The 18,043-nt window shown below is 40.1% G+C and overlaps 2 protein-coding genes across 2 annotated transcripts in view; both read left to right on the forward strand.

Moving 5' to 3' along the window:
- Window positions 1-7,584, forward strand: part of LANCL3 (LanC like family member 3) — a 99,333-nt gene extending 91,749 nt beyond the window's left edge. The window contains exon 5 of the mRNA XM_079910182.1: window positions 1,926-7,584. Within this exon, the coding sequence (XP_079766308.1) occupies window positions 1,926-2,085 (160 nt within the window). The 3' untranslated portion in view covers window positions 2,086-7,584. The remainder of the gene's footprint in view (window positions 1-1,925) is intronic.
- A 6,503-nt stretch (window positions 7,585-14,087) lies between these two features.
- Window positions 14,088-18,043, forward strand: part of XK (X-linked Kx blood group antigen, Kell and VPS13A binding protein) — a 52,459-nt gene continuing 48,503 nt past the window's right edge. Inside the window, exon 1 of the mRNA XM_079910762.1 lies at window positions 14,088-14,602. Coding sequence (XP_079766888.1) covers window positions 14,358-14,602 — 245 coding nt within the window. The 5' untranslated portion in view covers window positions 14,088-14,357. The remainder of the gene's footprint in view (window positions 14,603-18,043) is intronic.

Raw genomic sequence — 18,043 nt, forward strand, 5'->3', positions numbered from 1 at the left:
CATATTTTAAATAAAAAATATAGGATACTAAATATTATAGACTATGATTTCAATAATGCAATAAATAAATCTAACCCTAGGGGGGAAAAAGGTCAGAGGAGGGAGCAAAATTAACTGTGGATTTCTCTTAAAATGTGGTGGGATGGTTCTCTCTATTTTACAAATATTCTGCTATACTATGTTTTTGTGAAAAAATTCTGTTTACCGTGTATCGAATGCTTGCTCTTTGCTCAGAGCCCTAATATATGGCACCTTTGATCTTTACAGATAATCTTATGCAATTCTGCAACTTCACCGTTTTAAAGTCAGATTAAGAAATTTCCCAAAGGTCATCAAACTTGAAATTATCAGAGTTGCATATTGCCACCCCAAAGCCCTTCCTCTTCCTGCTACACCAGGGCTTCGCAATCTAGGATTGGTGAATTTACTTGAGAAAAGTATTACGTTTCAAGCTGAAATGTAGCATTTCTTTCAATTCTGAATTCGCAGTAGCGTGACTCTGTCACCAATAGATGTCGTAGATATTCTCATGTTATTAGTCTTGTTGCAGATATTGTGAAATATATTTTACTCCCATCACTACTTAGAAATGTCAGCAGTTACTAGACCCACTACTAGATCTTGTTATTTAATGTGTTAATAAAGAATCCATATATCACTGTATCACAAATTCGGTTGAAAAATTTTTGCTAACCATGCTTTAACATAATTAATTTCCTTGGGAATCCTGTGTATTTTTCTTTACATATTTGAAGACTTTTTTTTTTCTGAGGAGTCCAGGCTGCCAAATGATCCACAGCACTGAAACAGTTAAGACTCCTTGAAACTATACCACGAAGTTTCAGTGCGTAATTACAGATTTTGAATTAACTCTTAAGATGCGTCATTATTCTACTGTTTAAAATTTTGACTTCCATTAAAAATTGTTGCATATTCAGGAAAACAGTTGAGAGAAAAATTGTCCCAGACAGAATTGCAGTATGTTTCCTGTTGATTTATTTTAAGCTACCATCAATTCAAAGAGCCCTAAAAAAGATCAAACAAGTAATTACTCTTCATAGGACCCCCTGTGTAGTAGCAATAATCTAAATTTATGGCAGAATCAGCTGTCAGGCCTTTTCAACCTGTGAGCTCTTGCCTCTGAATTGGTGATTATGTTTGTTGTTGATGGGAATGGGTAGAGCAAGTCTGTAAAGTGGTGACAGCACTTTAAAACCTGTAAGCTACTAAAAATGTTACTCATTATAAGTGATTTGAATAGGCTTTGTGGCAAATACAGGTAAAAGAAGAAAAGATCTCCCATAGAGAATTTGGAGGTCAGTGATTTATTTTTAAGGCAGGTGTCCTAAAAATAATCTATCTTGTAGCTGAGTTTGCTGTTTGATGTCATGATTATAAAATGTTGCTTGCCTTTTCCCATTCATCTCATTCTTTTGTTTGCCCAAAGCACAGATTGTATAAAATCTTGCCCATTTATTTTCAGTCTCTGCTCTCTGTCACATATAAATGAAACCTAGCTCAGAAATGATATGCCTGCAGAAACACAGCACATTTACTTTTTTTAAAGGCAGAGACCTATATCAGCTTGCTTCTCTTCAAGATAAATAAAAGTATGGCTATTTATCTGTCTTTTTTACTTTTAATTATCGGATGACAGAAGGAATGAAATCCTCAGAAACTGCTTTGCTTTGCAAATGCTGAAAATAGTTGAATTTGCTTGCCAACATGATCTATTGTGAAACATACACAATGGCATAATGGCTTCTCCGTTTTTTAACAGGGAAGGCTTCCTTAAGATATTATACACATCTGGAAAGAGAATGATGCTAAAACTTGAACTTAGCGGAGAGGAGGAAGAAGCAACCCAGGGCCAATAATGTGGAAACACTCATGTGAAAACTGTTCATATTTTCTCCTTCTCTTAGGTTTGCTGAATTTTTATTTACCGAGGAATTCAAGGCTGGTTCCCGGGTCCTTGAAAGTATATACAGCTTGTATGAAGGCTTCTCCGGGACGGTGTGCTTTCTGATCGATCTGCTGCAGCCCAACCAGGCTGAGTTCCCTCTCTTCAGCGTCTTTGTTTAGAAGGCTCCGTGTCCCACCGTGGCCCTGCAAGAAGGTTCCTAAGATTTCCTGAGCTTACTACCTGAGGCAGTTTCCACATAAGCCACATTCAATGGTATCACAACCATGAGCCTTAACATTGCTGTCGGAAGGGAGGGAGCAAGCAGGTGAAGGCAACGTGATACCTGATTGAAGGGAGAACAGCGTGAGAACCTGCAAACATAAAGACACCACAACTCTTCTAAAACCCCTAGAGATGGAATAGTTCAGGGAATAGATGTGAGACCAGAGATCAGAGGAAAAAGGGAAAGAGAAATCATCTGTCTTTCACTTGCGGGATAGAAAACAAAATTGAAATGTGGACTACGGCAATGAAATGCCAAAAATACCTTTGCAATTGGAGAGAGAATTTGACCATTTGTGGGTGCCCTCCACCCCTAAATTCAGAAATAGAAACGATCAGAAAACTAAAGTAATTGCCCAGCTAAAACTGCTAGGAGGGACGTGTCAGGTTGCCGAAGGACAAAAAGGGAAACTCTTGGTTGTCCTTTGCCTTTACTTATTGAAATTCATGATTTTTAATGAATGGAGAAATTTGCGTATGAATCTCTATTTTTTATCACTACCCTGGGCACTTTAAAGAGGTCATATCATAACTTAGTTTAAACCCCCAAATTCCAAGTTCCCTTAGGTCTTAGAGCGTCTCTCTTCCTGGGTTCCTTTTTCTTTCCGAAAGCTCAATTAGAATAGCAAAATTCACAGGCTAGCAAATACCGTAGCAAGTGTTATACTGTCAAGTGTTTTTCTCAATTTGAAGCATAAGCTGTGTACTGTCTATTGTGAGTAATTTTTTAAATGCTTATGTAATCCCTATGAAGCTATTAGCTGAACTGTAAAATATACTCATGGAAAAAAATCACTCATCTCAAAGATCAGGGTAACCACTATGAAGGTGGGTCATTTCCGCCTTGGATGGAATACTGTGTCCCCTGGGACAGGCACACAGTGGCCTAGAAAGGGACCAGTGATTATGAAAAGAACACCGCTCAATTTTATACTGTAAGATTAAGAGATGCGTGAACTCCCTGGCTGATCACCTTACCCCCCAAGACACAGGCTCCACTAGAATTTGTCTACAATACCCAGTGAGCCAAGTTGTCATATTAAATTCAGCCCTGCCATAAACACATAGAAGCTGTAAAACTACTTCAAGTAAATAGTGTTTCCAGAATGTTGTGGGAGCATCTGTCACTTCAATACTCAGAACACGAGTTTATCCATTTTCTAGAATTTGGTCAGTGTCAATTACATATATCAGAGTGAGGAGGAAATTGCATACTGTATAAGATTTAACAATTATTTAAATAGTCATTAAATATTTGGATATACGTGATAGAGGTAGAATATGTATCATTGAGTGCTTAGGTTTACATCAGGATGTATATATATCTAGATATGTATCTAGATAGATAGATAGATAGATACCTAAGCGCTTATTCAGTTCAGTAGTTCCTAACTTCTTGATTCATAGGTGAACTTTGGGAGGAGTTGGGGAATATTTTGTTGCCTAAAAATGTGTGTGTGTGTGTGTGTGTGTTTGTGTGTGTGTGTGCACGCGCATACACGCGCGCTCTTTTTTTTCTGGGAAGAGGATCTCTAGCATTCACAAGATTCTCAAAGAATCTGGGGCTGAAGAAAGGTAAGAACTGTCTGGATATTTTCTGACTTTCTTTATGTTTGCACTCATCAGAACAAACTAGGACAAAGTGGTTTTGAAAAGCATGTATGTTTCTAGCTCATTGTTTCATTTTCACATCCTCAGATATAAGTATATAAAATTGGCCTCAATTGTTCATCTTTGAACATACTCAGATTGGGGCAATAGCAGCTTTCAGGTGACTCCCAAAGTTGGGTTCTACAAGTTCTTTCATGAATGGTCAAGGACCTCTCAGAAAGCCTTAAGACAAAATGCCTTCTACAAAGTAGTCTCCTTTTGAAATGATAGTGGTAGCTGCTTTCCACCATCTGGATTTAAATTCATTTCATCTGACCCCTATAGGCTGACGGTAATAAGCATTCAATATACAGGGCTTTATAGAACGCATGCGTTTTTCATCGTCCAGCAACCCTTCAAGGTGATTTACGTAATTGATCCAAAGTCTCACAGTTAGGAAGGGGCAGAATGAGGATTCAGACCCAGGGTTTCACTTCCCACGTGTATGTATTTGGTATTCTAGACTAGAACCTGGGGATACAGCAGTGAACAAAATACCCTAGGAAGTTAGCTTCTGTTTCTGTTTGCTGATCCTTCCACCATTCATCCTTAAGACCTAAGCACTAAGAAGTGATAATCTAGCTCAACATACCAGTTTCATCTCTAGGAACTTCAGAAAAACTGGACTCATTTCTGCTCACCTGCCCTTCTAAGGTCCAGTATGGTAACTATGATGTTGTTGTGCTAATCGTTGTGGAAAGGCAACCATTTTGTCAAATCCAAGAAAAGGCCATGTTTGTGTCTTTATGAATTGACACCTCAGTAAATTAGAAACAAGGGTAAGCTTGTTTAGCACTTAAACATGTTGATCGTTTTTATTTTCCTGAGAGTAGAATTACAAGTTTGGGTAGGTCTTCTTCTATCTTGTTTTCCCAAGAAGTGGGGAAAAGACCCTTTAGTGTTGCTGTAGAAAAGTGTGGCATGTCACTTCTTGCTTAATTAACCAACCTGTTCCGTTCAATGTATTATCCTTTTTTGAATAGCGCTGAAGTGTGTTGCCTCTTGAAGGCTATGAGGGTATTTTCACCACCACTAGTATAACTTTAATGTTATTTACTATATGTGATACGAACAATTATAAACCTGAAGGTAACAGTGGAAATTTGAGGATAGATTGAAAGACTCTCTCAACAATGGGGGAGACTGCCTTATACTTGGAGAACAGGAAGTTTTGGAAAATATTACAACTCCGTGTATTTTGTTTCATTAACAAAATTATGTATCTTCTCTTTCATGTACCCCCCCCCATGTATCTTTATTTTGCCATTTCAGTCATCAGATTTTACTTTTTTATTCCATTTGTAACCTGGTAACTGAGAACAGAGGTTTGAGAGCATATATTCCCCTGTGCTTCTTTAGGTAATTGACTATACTATTAAGATAATTGTATTCACTTTCTGATAACTCTGAGAAACAGAGTCATTTTCTTGGCCTGTGCTAAATTGGAACTTTTCCATGGCAATTTGTATCTTTAACTTTCTTTGACACACCTAAGGTTTTAATCAAGACAGTGTTCAAGTTGTTTCCATTTCTGTAGAGAGCAAATCTCAATAATTTCAATGCAACAAACGTAAGTTTGTGATTTATAGCCATGTTCAGGGAACACATGATTAAAAGAAAAAATATTAGTAATGCAAAGAGCCCTGTTTTGGAAATCTCAAATCCTTGCTCGGTGACCTCCATGGGCAGCTATAATCACCATCATCATCACCATCACCCTCTCCACCTCGCAGGGTAGTCAGTGATAAAATGGATATAAGAGAGTTTTATAATAGGCAGGTCCTTTATATGTTTAAAAGGAAGGCTATATTTTAAGTACCTATTACGTGCATATACAACCATGCTCAATTATGACTTCAAGTAGGCATTTCAGCCAAATGGAATCTCCCTGTCTGGATGCAGAGCTTGGAGTCTGGATCACTTGATGGGTAAAAACAAAGTATGTTCTTTATATTCTAGAACCAATCCTGACTATAGCATTTGTGCCTCAGAAAGTTCTGATTCACTGGGGCTGAGTAAAAAGAATAGGCTGGTTCGCTGGGGAGCTCCTTTTAATGGAAATACTTATTTTGCTCACTGGAAACAAAGGATTACAGTGCCAGTAACTTGAGAAAAGGAGCTGCAGGCCAGGTCTGCAGAGAAAACATGAACTGGGAAATAAAGTAATTTGGGGTTGAGTTTGGTCTGCACTTTAATTCAGGCCTCAGAACTGCATGACATAGAGCAATAGAAATATACTCTCCACGGCATATAAGGCCTTCCTGTGGGGACGTGGAAGGAAACACTGTCCCAAATCGACAGAAAAATGACGAAGCCTCATATTCGCCAAGGCCAGGTGATTTTGGTATAAACTTGGCAAGGAAAGCAAATGAGAAGGCAGGCAAGGGGGTGGGTGGAGGAAAGCTTGCCTCAGCCCAGCATCTCAGCGTGAGTTGTGGAGGCATGTTTAATGCTGCTAAAAACCAGTCATCTTCTATACTACAAAGCTACAGTAATCAAGACAGTATGGTACTGGCACAAAAACAGAAATATAGATCAATGGAACAGGATAGAAAGCCCAGAGATAAACCCACGCACATATGGTCACCTTATCTTTGATAAAGGAGGCAGGAATGTACAGTGGAGAAAAGACAGCCTCTTCAATAAGTGGTGCTGGGAAAACTAGACAGGTACATGTAAAAGTATGAAATTAGAACACTCCCTAACACCATACACAAAAATAAGCTCAAAATGGATTAAAGACCTAAATGTAAGGCCAGACACTATCAAACTCTTAGAGGAAAACATAGGCACAACACTCCATGACATAAATCACAGCAAGATCCTTTTTGACCCACCTCCTAGAGAAATGGAAATAAAAACAAAAATAAACAAATGGGACCTAATGAAACGTCAAAGCTTTTGCACAGCAAAGGAAACCATAAACAAGAGCAAAAGACAACCCTCAGAATGGGAGAAAATATTTGCAAATGAAGCAACTGACAAAGGATTAATTTCCAAATTTTACAAGCAGCTCATGCAGCTCAATAACAAAAAAACAAACGACCCAATCCAAAAATGGGCAGAAGACCTAAATAGACATTTCTCCAAAGAAGATAAACAGACTGCCAACAAACACGTGGAAGAATGCTCAACATGATTCATCATTAGAGAAATGCAAATCAAAACTACAATGACATATCATCTCACACCAGTCAGAATGGGATCATCAAAAAATCTAGAAACAATAAATGCTGGAGAAGGTGTGGAGAAAAGGAACACTCTTGCACTGTTGGTGGGAATGTAAATTGATACAACCACTGTGGAGAACAGTATGGAGGTTCCTTAAAAAACTACAAATAGAACTACCATACGACCCAGCAATCCCACTACTGGGCATATACCCTGAGAAAACCATAATTCAAAAAGAGTCATGTACCACAGTGTTCATTGCAGCTCTATTTACAATAGCCAGGACATGAAAGCAACCTAAGTGTCCATCGACAGATGAATGGATAAAGAAGATGTGGCACATATATACAATGGAATATTAGCCATAAAAAGAAACGGAATTGAGTTATTTGTAGTGAGGTGGTTGGACCTAGAGTCTGTCATACAGAGTGAAGTAAGTCAGAAAGAGAAAAATACCGTATGCTAACACATATATATGGAATCTAAGAAAAAAAAAAAGAAAAGAAAAGGTCATGAAGAACCTAGGGGTAAAATGGGAATAAAGACACAGACCTACTAGAGAATGGACTTGAGGATATGGGGAGGGGGAAGGGTAAGCTGGGACGAAGTGAGAGAGTGGCATGGACATATACACACTACCAAACGTAAAATAGATAGCTAGTGGGAAGCAGCCGCATAGCACAGGTCAGATCAGCTTGGTGCTTTGTGACCACCTAGAGAGGTGGGATAGGGAGGGTGGGGGGAGGGAGACACAAGAGGGAAGAGATATGGGAACATATGTATGTGTATAACTGATTCACTTTGTTATACAACAGAAACTAACACGCCATTGTAAAGCAATTATACTCCAATAAAGATGTTAAAAAAAAAAGTCATCTTAGTCATGGGTTTTATTGCTTCCTGGGGCCACTAATCCCAAACCACCCCTGATTCAGCAACTTCTTGTCCTTCTCCTCTTAAATAGTAGGTTCTGATTTTTTTTTTCTGTGTCTGCTTAATCATGTGACCTCCTGTCACCTGGGAGGGCAGGCTTTCTCCTTATCTCTTCCATCCATGTCAGTTGGTAGCTAAGAGCTCCAGGCTCAGGAAGGCTGGACTCCCCTCTGGGTGGAAGGGCCGATCTCAAGGTCAGCAGCAGAAGGAGTTGGACCCATTCTGCAGTCAGATCACAGGTCCAAGACAGGCTAGCCGGGGTGCAGCTGTTCAGGAGAGGAGAACAGCGGCTGTGTTTATCCTGCTTCTCCTCCATAAAGAAACCTGGTCATTTTATTTGTACTGCTGTGGGGAAAATAAAAAAAAAATTGATGCTACATTAAATATCTGGGCCTCCTGCATTATCATAAATCTCATACTGAGGGAGGGTGCCCTCTCTCTCCTTGTTTCTTTAATTGCAAGTGGTAATGAATTGAGACCTGATGGATGGTGCCTGTGGGGTGGAAAATATATTTGTTTTTATTTTCTCAATGAAGCTTGTCATTTCCACGTGGACTTCTCCACAAATGACAAAGTCCCTTATCTGCAGAATTTCCTGCACCTCTTTTGCGTTTGTGTACCCGTTACCCCCCTGAACTGAATTTGAAAAAATAATTTAAAATGAAAACCAAATCATCCATATTTTTATTCTTTGCCAGGGGTGGGGGTTGGTGAATAGCATGATTAAAAGAGCAGATGACCCTTTCTTTCCTTGCCTTTCTCCTCCACACACAATATCCAGGAAGGAGAGGGAGAGAGGGAAAAAGATACACAAGCCTTGACTGCCAAAGACCGTGAAAACACAGTCTGCAAGGACTTCCTGTTTGTTTCCTGTTTGGGTTTTTTTTTTTTCTTGTCCCTATAGGAAATAGTTTGTGTGTGTGTGAGTGTGAAAGAGAGAGAGAGGGAGGGAGAGAGACTGACTGAGAGTCAGAATCATATATGAAATAAAACCCCATATTTAGCTCGGAGATGTATCTGAATGAACAGATATATGCAAGCGTAAACATGAATGAGGGGCTCTTCATTGTGTGTTAACTGCTCTCTAAAAAATTACCACGTATCTAATGAGGGCTCTAGTTATACTTCGAGTTATCTATCTTAAGCATTCACTTTCATTAAAACTTCTGCTGCCAGGTTAAAGCTATTAGTAGCCATGTTGTAGAAGAGAACAGATGTGAGTTTCACAAATAGAGCCGCAAATGTGAGCCACAGATGTAGTTTTAAAATTTTCTAGCAGCCACATTAAAAGTGCAAAAAAAGTGAAATTAACTTTAATGATGTGACTCTTGATTTAACTCAGTCTATCCAAAATATTATCATTTCAACATGTAATCAATATAAAGTTATTAATGAGATATTTGACAGTTTTGGGTACTGACTCTTCAAAATCTGGTGTATATTTTACACTTACTACACACCTCCAATCGGACTAGCCACACTTCAAGTGCTCGAGAACCACATGTGGGTTGGCTGTTGCGTTGGACAGCAGGGCTAGCATCCCTCTGCCGCTTCACAGTATTGAGAAGGTCCACCTACAGCGTATGTGTATTTTCGTTGTTACAAGAGAAAATGGAAACCAAACGCTACATGTTACTTGAGTACTGCGGTGTTTCCCCAAGTGTAGGACACTAGGATCAAGAGCGGCCCTGTGGAAAAATAGATTCGGTGATGAAATAAGTTAGGAAGGTTCTATTCTAGTACCCCCTTTTGGAGATTTACATGGTGTGCTAACATAGCACAGACTCTGAGAAAACTCTCTTGGGTAAAGGAGCCTATTGGAAGTTGGCTTCTGTGTCTGTAAGGTTCCACCTCCTGAGTGTGACTGTTACCCAGCTACCACTATAACAACATGGTTAGTCTGGCATGGTACATTTATGGTATGCTTATAATATTTTTTTTCCTCCCGAGGTGTTCTAACACCCCTTGCCTCCCCCGCGCTTACCCTGCCAGGCCCATGAAAGATACCAGAACAATGGTTCTGTCCCTGAGTATTTATCCCTATTAATTATCTTGCCCTCACAAAAACCTGAGGTCATTCTTTACTACACTTTTGGGAACAAGAATTCTGGAAATTGCCACAAGTGTCTCTGCGTAAGGAAAACTGTGTCTTCCCTTCATCCAGCCTTTTCAGAGCCTATCTCTACTTATTCTTTGTATTCAGAATCACCCGAGAGCCAAGATATGTCTTCTTGATCTAGAACCACCTACTAAATTGAAACCGGCAGCTGGCTGTAATGTCTTGTATGTGGACACAGATTTTCAGAAAGTACCCAAATACACACCTTCCTCTCATTCTTTCAGAAATGATGAGCACTCTACAAAGATGAGGGGAGAAACATCTGAATGTGTATCTGTGTAAACACGGAATAGTTTCATAAGTAGAGTAATACCGTTCCTGCTAATGCTTTTTTAAAAAATATTTTGTGTGTGGTGTTAATTTACATGCTTTAATGTGTACTGTTATTGTAAAGTGTGTAAAGTAGTTGTGATAGCAATCAGTTTGAAGAAGATATACACTATACTTGACAACTGTCAATCTTTAGCAAATGATCTCTTTGCCTTTGTTTTAGTGGGACCTCTGACGCTGCCCCCGTAAGTTTTGTTTTACGATCTGTACTTAAGTGGCAATTACCAGTTAAATAACTTCTATCGCTGAATTTGGTCCAAGTTGACTGTAGTAATGCTTATATGTGGATGTATTTAAATAAGATTGATTTAAATGATCTGTTTTGTCTGTTTTTTAGCACTTTAGTGTTTCAATATTAGAGATGTCTTCTGAAGACTCTAGTAGCAGTAGAATCCCTTCGCTCTTGAAAACGCAAATTATACCATGAGTTTCATATAGGCTTTCCAGAAGTAGGAGTGGAACATTCTAAGTGCAAAAGTTTGGCTTTAGAATCTGTCTGATTAGGAGGGGCAGCCCATTCCCTAGAAAGGTAACAGCCTTCCCAACTTTGAACGTCTCGGGGAGCTCTACTTGGAAAAGAAGTCTGAATTTTAATCTCATGGATTTAATGGCGCTAAATTAACACACATTTTTTAAATAGATTTTGTAGAATCCAACTATTAGGGGAAATCATTTAGCTAAGCCATATACTGGGGAATAGCCAAACACCACGTGCTAGTTTTGGAATGTGCATTTCCCAAGTGAATAGAATTTACTTCACCAAAAAGATTTTTTTGCATAATTCACAATACTTACAGAAATATGATTGTATCACTGGAGAAAAAAAAAAGCTCACCTCTCTAATGATACATTTCACATTCACTAGCAAACTAGTGTAATTCCTTAATTATTTGGGGGGATGCAAAAAAATAATCTGTCCATAGAATATAACTGCTTATTCCTAACTGTATTTAGAAATGAATATATACTATTATTTAAAGTACTATTGAATTTTGAAGAACTGCTCAATAAATTCGTATTATTAATAAAATTGTACTCTTTACATTTGCCTCAGCACAAATGCAGTTAAAAACATAAATTTATTTTAAAATACACCAAATAATACAGATTAGTTATCATGACTTTAAAATTCTAATTTCCAATAGCATTAAATCCCACACCAGTTATGTGTTGTATATAACTAAAATGTTGAAAGTCTTGCACACAAAATGAGAGGCTTCTTCAAAAATGCCTTTTTTGCCAAAAACAGGTTCTACGACCTATCGCTAATTATTATATTTCTTTAGGGGTACTTTGAAGTGCTTTCAAAGACGTATCTGTAGCAGTTAGATCTAAATTTAGAGCAGAACATTCTGTCAGATACTTTGCCATATCACAAAATGTTGTAGTACTGTATTTTATAATAAAACCAAATTCTCAAGTATTCTGATATATTACATATTATTATACCAAAAAACCACTTTCTAGCTGTCTGTTATTGTGTATATAATATTTTAAGAAAATAATGTGTATTTCAGTCCAAGCAAGAAAGTATAATGCAATACGTGACATTCAGTTGATCTTTAGTCAAAATCCATTTAGGTATTTGACAGGGAAACTAGCAATCATAAGCTTGAATGTATACATTATTCTCAAGAACAAAATGGCAAACGAGAATACATAAAGACATAGTCACTGGGGCAAGTTAGCTGGTGTGCAGATTGAAAAGGATCAACTTGCCAGTGCTCGTCAGAGTTTTTGTTATTGATTGTTCCTGGAAGGGGAAGTGCTACAGTCAGTTGATGTTGCCTCCCCTTAGGTAGGGGACTTGCTCACATTGCATGGTATAGTGAAATCTCTTTGGAAGCAGGGTTGAGTCAGAAGCTTAGAGATGCACCTCACTGTCTTTAAAACTGCTGTTACAATGTTCTGAACACTGTGATCTTTCCAAATGTGTTTTCTATATTTGTTTTGTACTGTAGAAAATAATACGCCAGAAACTGGACTCTGTAGTGTTTCAAGCAACGTTATTTATTGGCTTATTGCCCCCCACATATTTATGTAGTTTACTTAATAATATAAAACCTGTGATAATCCTTTGCCTTAAAAATAAAATCTAATGCTAAATATTGAGTGTGTTCTAATAATTTTAAGCTACAAATTAATTTTTCCTTTAACACTTAAGACAGTGTCAAATAAAATATTACACGAATACTCTGTGGAGTGTCGCTGCCTATTCTGCTCTTGTGACAGTGTGTGTATCTTGATCCAGGACATGATGACCTGCTGGGTTCTATAAATAGATATTAGTAATCCTTTCAGAGAATGGGCCTGGCACTTAGCTGTGAGCTAAATACCTCCCCTTAACTCTTATAAATAGACTTTCCCATGCCACAGAAGAATGAAGAAAAACAGCCCTTCATGTGCTCTCTCTCTGCAATTTTTGTCTTGATTCCTACTGAATCTTCACATTTTATTTGTGTTGCCATCATATTCCTAAATAGAAAAATGCCAGAGATGCCTGAAGATGGAGGAAATCACCTAATTTCAGCCGGGAAAGGTATCTTGCAATTATTCAAGTCTAGTTTCTTATGGAACAGTTAGAACCCGAGTTGTAGAGAGGTTTAGTGACTGCTCAAGCTCTGAGCGACAACGGTGGGCTGACCCCATCCTGATGTCCAGAAGATTGTCACAGTTCCAAAAAGTGAAAAGGAACTGTGTTAGTCTTGGGGCTCGCACACAGCAGCAAGTAGAGGGAGATATGGCATGGGCTAGAAAACCGTTTCCTTATTAGGTCCTGGTCTTCGCCTGGCTGATTTAATCAGTTACAGGGGAATATATATATATATTTTTTAACTTATTTATTTATTTTTATTTTTGGCTGTGTTGGGTCTTCGTTTCTGTGCGAGGGCTTTCTCTAGTTGCGGTGAGCGGGGGCCACTCTTCATCGCGGTGCGCGGGCCGCTCTCTATCGCGGCCTCTCTTGTTGCAGAGCACAGGCTCCAGACGCGCAGGCTCAGTAGTTGTGGCTCACGGGCTTAGTTGCTCTGCAGCATGTGGGATCTTCCCAGACCAGGGCTCGAACCCGTGTCCCCTGCATATATATATATATATATATATATATATATATATATTTTTTTTTTTTTTTTTTTTTTTTTTCGGTATGTGGGCCTCTCACTGCTGTGGCCTCTCCCGTTGCGGAGCACAGGCTCCGGACGCGCAGGCTCAGCGGCCATGGCCCACGGCACTCTCAAACACTGCGCCACCAGGGAAGCCCCGAGGAATATATTTTGAAGGCAGTTTTTCTGGGAAAGAGAGCGTTGGCTCTTAGGGATTATCACTGATGCTTTTTCACCTTGGAAGCAATGCTTCAGACTTGGCCCAGTGAAAAGGTACATCCTGGGTGCTTGTACTTTGAAAAGCATCTGTGTGGTCTGCTTATTTTTAAGTGACCGGAAACGCTGGTTCTTTGAGGAATTAGGCGTTATTTAGGTCCAGAAAATAGAGACTGGGCTGGAAAGGCATCCTGACCCCGATTCCGGGCCCCACGGGCTGCGGGTTTTCGAAGGGATGTGACGGTTTCCCACGCGAGCGCCGACCAAAGGGCTCTAGGACCCAGCGGCTGCGCGCGGGGCCGGCGGGACCCGCCGCCTCCTGTGGGGCTCGGCGCGGGCTATAGCTGGGCGCAGGTTCGCGGCCTGCCTACGGTTCGTCACCGCAGAGACGCGGCAGGCACTGAGGCGCGCGGGCGGCGCACGGTGCGCGTGGGCGTGTCCCGACCCGGCCGCGCGCCCCGCCCCAGCCCCGCGGGTTTGCTTGACCCCAGGCCCAGCTCCAGGGCCCGGGTCTCGCGCCCTTGGCGGGCAACGCGTAGCGCGGGAGCAGTTGGGGCCGGGCATGCCGGGAGCCCCCGGGACAGCCGCCGCCGCCACCGCTACCGCTACCGCCACCGCGTCTGTCGCCGGTGCGCGCCGCTGACGCGCGGAGATGAAATTCCCGGGCTCGGTGCTGGCGTCCGTGTTCCTGTTCGTGGCCGAGACGACGGCGGCGCTGTACCTGAGCAGCACCTACCGCTCGGGCGGGGACGGCATGTGGCAGGCGCTGACGCTGCTCTTCTCACTGCTGCCCTGCGCCCTTGTGCAGCTCACGCTCCTCTTCGTGCACCGCGACTTCAGCCGTGACCGGCCGCTCGTGCTACTGCTGCACCTGCTACAGCTCGGGCCACTCTTCAGGTGCGTGCGGGACCCCCGGCGGCGGGGTCGGGCCTCCCGGGGGAGGGGACAGGTGGCCGGCGTCGCAGACCGGGCCCACGCCGGCCCCTCGGCTCCTGAGCTCCACCGTTGCTGTCACAGGAATGCGACAGGAACCTGGGAGAGTGGGAATCGAGCCGGGGCGTACCGCCTTCCTGTTAGGGGCGAGCGTAGGAAATTGCTGATAGTCAACTGAATTTGACGAACAGAAAGGTCAGTTTTATACACTTCGACCTCATAAAAGACATGCTTTCCCTGAGATCAGGTGAGATCTGGCAGGATGAGTTTGTGTCATGACGGGCCCTTAGGAAGTGGGTTCTAAATGGCCGTTAGAGTAGAAGTGTATACAGCTGATTGAATTTAAATTGATCAAACACGTGGAGTGTGCCAGGCACTGTTCTGCACTTTTCACAAATATTAACTTACGTAATTCTCATACATGACATACATGACTCTAGAAATCCACGCATCTTTCTTTTCTCTTGGATGTGTAACACACGGGGTTGTAGAAATGTCTTCGGGGCCCTGCCTAACTTCTAAACGCAGTCAGTGAAGTTGGAACACAAGTGTCATGAAGACCCCAACACTTGCTGGGCGTTGAGAAAAACTGTTAGTGACATTTCTGGAAATTAAACTGTATTAACACAAAGCAAGTAGAAAAAGAAATCCCTGGTAATGAAGTAGAGTTTGGCTTATCTAAGGACCATGAAGAGAGTTTTAAATGTGTCGTTTTGATATCTTTCATCTCTGTAGGAAAAGCAAAACAAAGGGTTTCTATCTGGATTAGAAACAAATTTATAATACTGAACTTTAGATGTAGGTGGTAGAAGAATTGGAAGAGGTGGAAAGGCCAGAGACGCAAGAGTAGTAATTTCTGGATGATGGAGTTATGGGTGATTTTCATTTTCTCCTGAAAAATATAGAAAAGTGCATCATTTACTCTTTTATTATACTTTTCTACATGTTTCAGTTTTTACAGTAAAAATATTTTAACTTTATTAAAGAAAGAAAGTTTGGTGCTTTGGAGAGATAACTTCTCAACTATAAATAAAGTTTCAATACCATAAAGAGACCTATTTCCAGAAAATTCTGAACGGGTCAATGTCTTTTTGGGGGAAAAGCAAAATAAAACATAAAAAACAAAGGAATAAACAACCCGCTTCCGTTAACAAGGGCGCTTTCATTCTAATGCAGCTGATTTCTTTCAAGAAGATATTGGACCCACGCTGAGATACGCAAACTGTGGTTCCAAGCCTCTTAGCTTCCAGATGAAAAGAAAAGCAACTTGATGTTGTGTATTAGTGTGACTTAATATCTTATTGCAAGTTCTTCCTGCTGACTGTTTGCTTCTATTCTAACTCTAAGACATCAGCTTCACATAAAGATCAAAATTATTTCCCCCAAACAAAGGAGAGTCTCTCTTCCCTTCTTATCGATTGAACTTAGTAATATTTTAAAACTGTTTTGGGATAATTTAGCTCTGTTTAATTTGGGGTGGGTACTAACTAACCAAACTCATGTTCTTTTTAGGTGAGATGATGTTTTTGAGTTCACTCAGTTCAGCTGCATTACATTACACTGTAATAATTATGGGCTAAAGACCGCAAACTAGGCCCCGCTCCTTCTTCAGGGAGGCATTGGGAGAGCACCATATTTCATTTATATCAGTCTTATATTTAAAACTGTAGTTGCAATTTGAAGGGTTGTTTCCTCATTAAGCCTAGGTTGGAACAATACAAACATTGAATAATGTCTTGAATTTATTTTTTTCTATTTTAAGGACAATCTTACTGTGAATGATAATAGGTACTCTGGAAAACCAGAGTGGGGAAAAGCACCTCTTAACAACAGCAAAATTTGTTTATCATTCTTTTACAGTTATGTTAACTTTTTAAATTAACTGGGAGAAGGAGTAAATATAAATGAGTTACAGGTTCTAGGAATTTTCCCCCATTCTTCTTCACTGGTATAATGAGGAAAAATGGTACATAAAAATCTGGCTTTATAAAGTAAAAGCTAAGAAGTTCTAGTAATTTTTTTATTCAAGTATAGTTGATACACAATATTATATAAGTTACAGGTGGACAATATATAGTGATTCACAATTTTAAAGGTTATACTCCAATTATAGTTATTATAAAATATAGGCTATATTGCCCATGTTGTACAATGTATCCTTATAGCTTATTTTATACCTAATAGTTTGTACCCCTTAATCTCCTACCCCTATATTGGCCCTCCCCCTTCCCTCTCCCCACTGGCAACCACTAGTTTGTTCTCTATATCTGTGAGTCTAGTATTTTTTATAGAACATTGCAAGATGATTCACCATTGTACTTCTCTCTTTAGTAAACTTTCAAAAGACTTTAAAATAATAATGACCTAAGTTTGAAGAGTTTTCTTGTTGCTTGCAAAGTGCTTTTACATACAGTATTTAATTCCATCCACTGTAAAACCTTGTGAGCTAACTGTCATTATCTTTTTTTTACAGTTGAGAATTGAGGCTCAGTGAGATTATGCAAGTGGCTTTTCTTTCTTTTTAACCAGTTTGGTTCTTGTGTAGCTTCTCAGAGCATGTGTGTCATAGGAAGATAACGTGGCGTATAGGAAATCATAATCAGTATTTCTTTTGAAAACGTGTTTTTATTAACTACCTTAGAGGGTCTCTGGTACCACAGATTATTTGTGCTGACACCAACATGCATGGTTTCAGCTAAGGAATAAACTCTTTCCACTATGGCGCTTGAAAATGGGATAAAGTGGAAAAAAAATAGATCAACCTGCTGATTACCTACATTAGGAATCAGCAAACTATGCCCCACAGGTGAAATCCCCCTATGGCCTGTTTTTGTAAATAAAGTTTTATTGGCACACAGCCACGCTCATTCATTTCTGTGTAGTCTGTGGCTGCCTTTGCACTACAGTGGCAGAGTTGAGTAGTTGCAATAGAGACCAGGGCCTGCAAAGCCTAAAATATTTACTCTTTGTAAATACAGAAAATGTTTGCCAAACCTTGGTCTACGCAATACTGAAAAACTACCTTGAATGATTTTGATGAAAATACTTAATTTATGGCTACATTTAGACAACTTCTCAAGTAAAACAAAACAAAACAAAACAAAACTCGTTTGGAGTAATTGTATGAGTCTTGCAGAATTCCAAGAAGAATAGTAGAGTGTGTTTCTTATCAGCTTTCTTAACCAGTAGTGGCAAATAGCAGAAGTCTTAGGGCCTTTCACAAGTTTATTAAACACCTACTACATGTGAAACTCTGTGCTAAGATTTTTATTAGTTGGGAAGAACAGTGGATTGCAAGGGGGTACGCCTGGGTTTCAGGGCCACCTCTGTGATTAGCTCCTTCTGGGACCTTCTTTCATTTCCATTGGTAGACTGCAAATGCTTTCCATTAAACACAGCCCCTCC

This window comes from Stenella coeruleoalba, assembly GCF_951394435.1.
Source record: "Stenella coeruleoalba genome assembly, chromosome: X".
Lineage (NCBI taxonomy): Eukaryota > Metazoa > Chordata > Mammalia > Artiodactyla > Delphinidae > Stenella > Stenella coeruleoalba.